Raw genomic sequence first — 2,915 nt, 5'->3', positions numbered from 1 at the left:
CTCTCTAACTGCTGGTTGAGGAAGACGTACTGCTGAAAGAGACATGGGCTCCTGAGACACGCGTTGCTGGGAAAGAGATGCAAGAGACACGCATTGCTGAGTGAGACACCGAGGGACCAGCACTGCTGGGAAAGAGACTGTGAGAGACTGCTGGCTGAGGGAGAGACTGAGCATTTTTCCTGAACACAAATTGTAGCTTGGTGCTTCCCTAATAAATCTTGTAATCTGTGAGTTCTGTGTGGCCACTGCAGCAAATTATCGAACCCAGGAGAGAGGTGGTGGGTGTTCTGGGAGGAACGGTTGGAGAAAGGGCTGGAGGGAGGCAGCATGTCTGGCCTTGCAGTAATAGACCTTGGGTTACTGCTGGTAACCCTGCCTTCCTCTTGTGGGATTAGAGGAGGTCAGAACATGGGGCCTCCTTGTCCTTTTAGCAATACTTAACCCCCAAACGACAACACTGTCAAATGTACATAAATCAAAGTTAAATAAAAGAAAAAAAGAATAGGATTTATATAGCATAAAACAACATATTGGAGGAAAAATATATATTATATATTAGTACCTATAATAACCAACATCAAAATAACACCAAGGATGAAACTAAAACTTAAACCAAAATCACCTGCCAAAAAATTTTACCATTAATACCTGTATTATTTATTTTGCTTTTAATTTTACTGTGAAGCAGCTCCTTTTCTCAAGAAAGTAAAAGTTCTAGTTCATGGCAAGGGGAAGGGGAATCAGAAGACAGAAGAAAAAGTTTTTTTTTTTTTTTAAATAGGGGTATGACTAATGGTAAACAAATGAAACTCAGGGAATAGAAAGAATATATGAAGTCGAACTTTCAAAATGAAAACTCTTTCAAATTGTACTAAAAACCCGTTGCCATTGAGTCAATTCTGACTCATAGCAACTCTGTAGGACAGAGTAGGGTTTTCCAAAGTTGAAATCTTTACAGAAGCAGACTGCCACATCTTTCTACCACAGAGCAGTGGTGGGTTCAAATCACAACCTAACAATTAAGAGTCAACCACTTTTACCACGTGCTACAAGGGCTCCTTTCAAATTGTACTGGTTGCTATTTTTACTATTTACTTTTTATGCTAGAATTAAATCCCAAAATTACATAAAGATCCACATTAACATCCACAGAAAGGATAACAGTCCATTCCTTCCTTTCCTTACAAAACTTCCTAAAAATTATACATAAGCTGCTCCTAAAAAATCATGAGTGGTCCATGATCAAACCAAAACCAAACTCACTGCCACTGAGTTGGATCTGACTCATAGCAACCCCTCCTTGGGTTTTTGAGGCGATGTCACTATGGACGTAGACTGTGCAACCTTTCTTTCGAGGAGTGGCTGGTGGATTTGAGCTTCCAGCCTTCTGGTTAGCAGTCAAATGACTTAGAACATGGAATAAAAATACCCAAATACTTTCAACCTATTTTGGGTGTAAGTGACTATCTTCTTCAGGGTTTCTTTGTGTTTAATGAACCTCCAAAGACTAAGCTCCAAAGCATCCCAAAAGCCTTAGAGCACCCTAATTCTTCAAGGGAGATGATATAGAAAATAATGTTTTATTCATTCTCCTGAAGGGTTTTCAATCTTTATCAGAAATCTTTCCTAAATACTTAACAAAAAAATTAAAATATTTTTAAAAAGATTAAAACTGCCATAATGAAGAAGTGTGTGTATTTTGGTAGGCTTGCCAATACTAAGGGAACATACAATTTAAAATATAAACAAGTCTCTACTCAAACTATTTTAATCATATTAAATCAAACAACTATACAATGAAACTCAATTACTGTCTCATTAAATAATTACAAATAATTACCTTGCATTTCTTTTTTCCACATCAGAGCACCCAATACTATTTCTGTAAATTGTATCAGCTAAGTGTACAAGATATCGACAGAAGTTTTCTAACTGAGAAATAGTTCTTTCTCCTTTCAGATTCATGAACCATTGTTTGGGAAAACAATTGATTACCTATAAAGAAAAATATAAAATAAAAGAGTTAAAATACAAAAAAATAAAAGTATCTAAAAGCTGAGTCTAGATAATAGGTGTAATACATTTTACTAGAAGATTTGCTATTGACCTATATGTAACTAATTACTCTGAAGGAATGATAATCTTTTAAACATAACTTCCTATATTAACTATATAAATATACTTGAATTCCAATAGGTAGGTCAGGCAAATCAAAAGATAATTCATCCAAGATTAAGTAAATTAGGGACCTAAAATCTATCCAAGGATCTTTGCAGAAATGACAGATTCTAGGGTAGAATAAGTATGAGATGAGATGGGAACATTTTGTGCCAGAAAGAAAGTGCTTCCAAAAATGAAGGACATTCTACAAAATAACTGGCCTATCATCTTCAAAAGTACCAAGGTAGTAAAAGTCAGAGAAAGAGTGAACTCTTCCAGATTCAAGGAGACTAATGAGACCCGACAACTAAATATAATGCATGGTTCAGAATTTCCTTCTGTTAATAATGAATATAATTGAGATAATGGACAAAATCTGAGACTGGATGACAGTAATATTTCAGTGTTGATTTTCTGATGTTGAGGGTTATATTCTAACCATGTAGAATAACCATGCTTGCAGGAAATATACAGAAAACCATTTGAGGGTGGTGGGGCATCACATGGTAGACTTAATCTGACATGGTTCAAGGGGAAAAACCTCTTTGTATTAGCAAATTTTCTTTAATTTTGTGATTGTTTCAAAAACTATTTTTTAAAAAAGATCAAACTATGTAACTCATGTATATAAAGTAGAAAACAAAACAGTATTGAACAGTTATTTCTTAAATGAGAAAAGAAACCATTTCTTTGGTAACATTCATTCAACTGTAATAAAATGATTGTCTTGAAATAAAAACTTTTATTAACCTCTA

The 2,915-nt window shown here is 34.8% G+C and overlaps 1 protein-coding gene across 1 annotated transcript in view; it reads right to left on the bottom strand.

The window, feature by feature from the left end:
• PAXBP1 (PAX3 and PAX7 binding protein 1) overlaps positions 1-2,915 on the bottom strand; it is a 38,219-nt gene that overhangs the window by 1,317 nt on the left and 33,987 nt on the right. Inside the window, exon 17 of the mRNA XM_007941281.2 lies at positions 1,841-1,995. Within this exon, the coding sequence (XP_007939472.2) occupies positions 1,841-1,995 (155 nt within the window). The remainder of the gene's footprint in view (positions 1-1,840; positions 1,996-2,915) is intronic.

The sequence above is a fragment of the Orycteropus afer genome, unplaced genomic scaffold (assembly GCF_000298275.1).
Source record: "Orycteropus afer afer isolate SDZICR_OR568_19922 unplaced genomic scaffold, OryAfe1.0 scaffold00078, whole genome shotgun sequence".
NCBI lineage: Eukaryota > Metazoa > Chordata > Mammalia > Tubulidentata > Orycteropodidae > Orycteropus > Orycteropus afer.
This window is presented reverse-complemented; position numbering and strand designations above follow the sequence as displayed.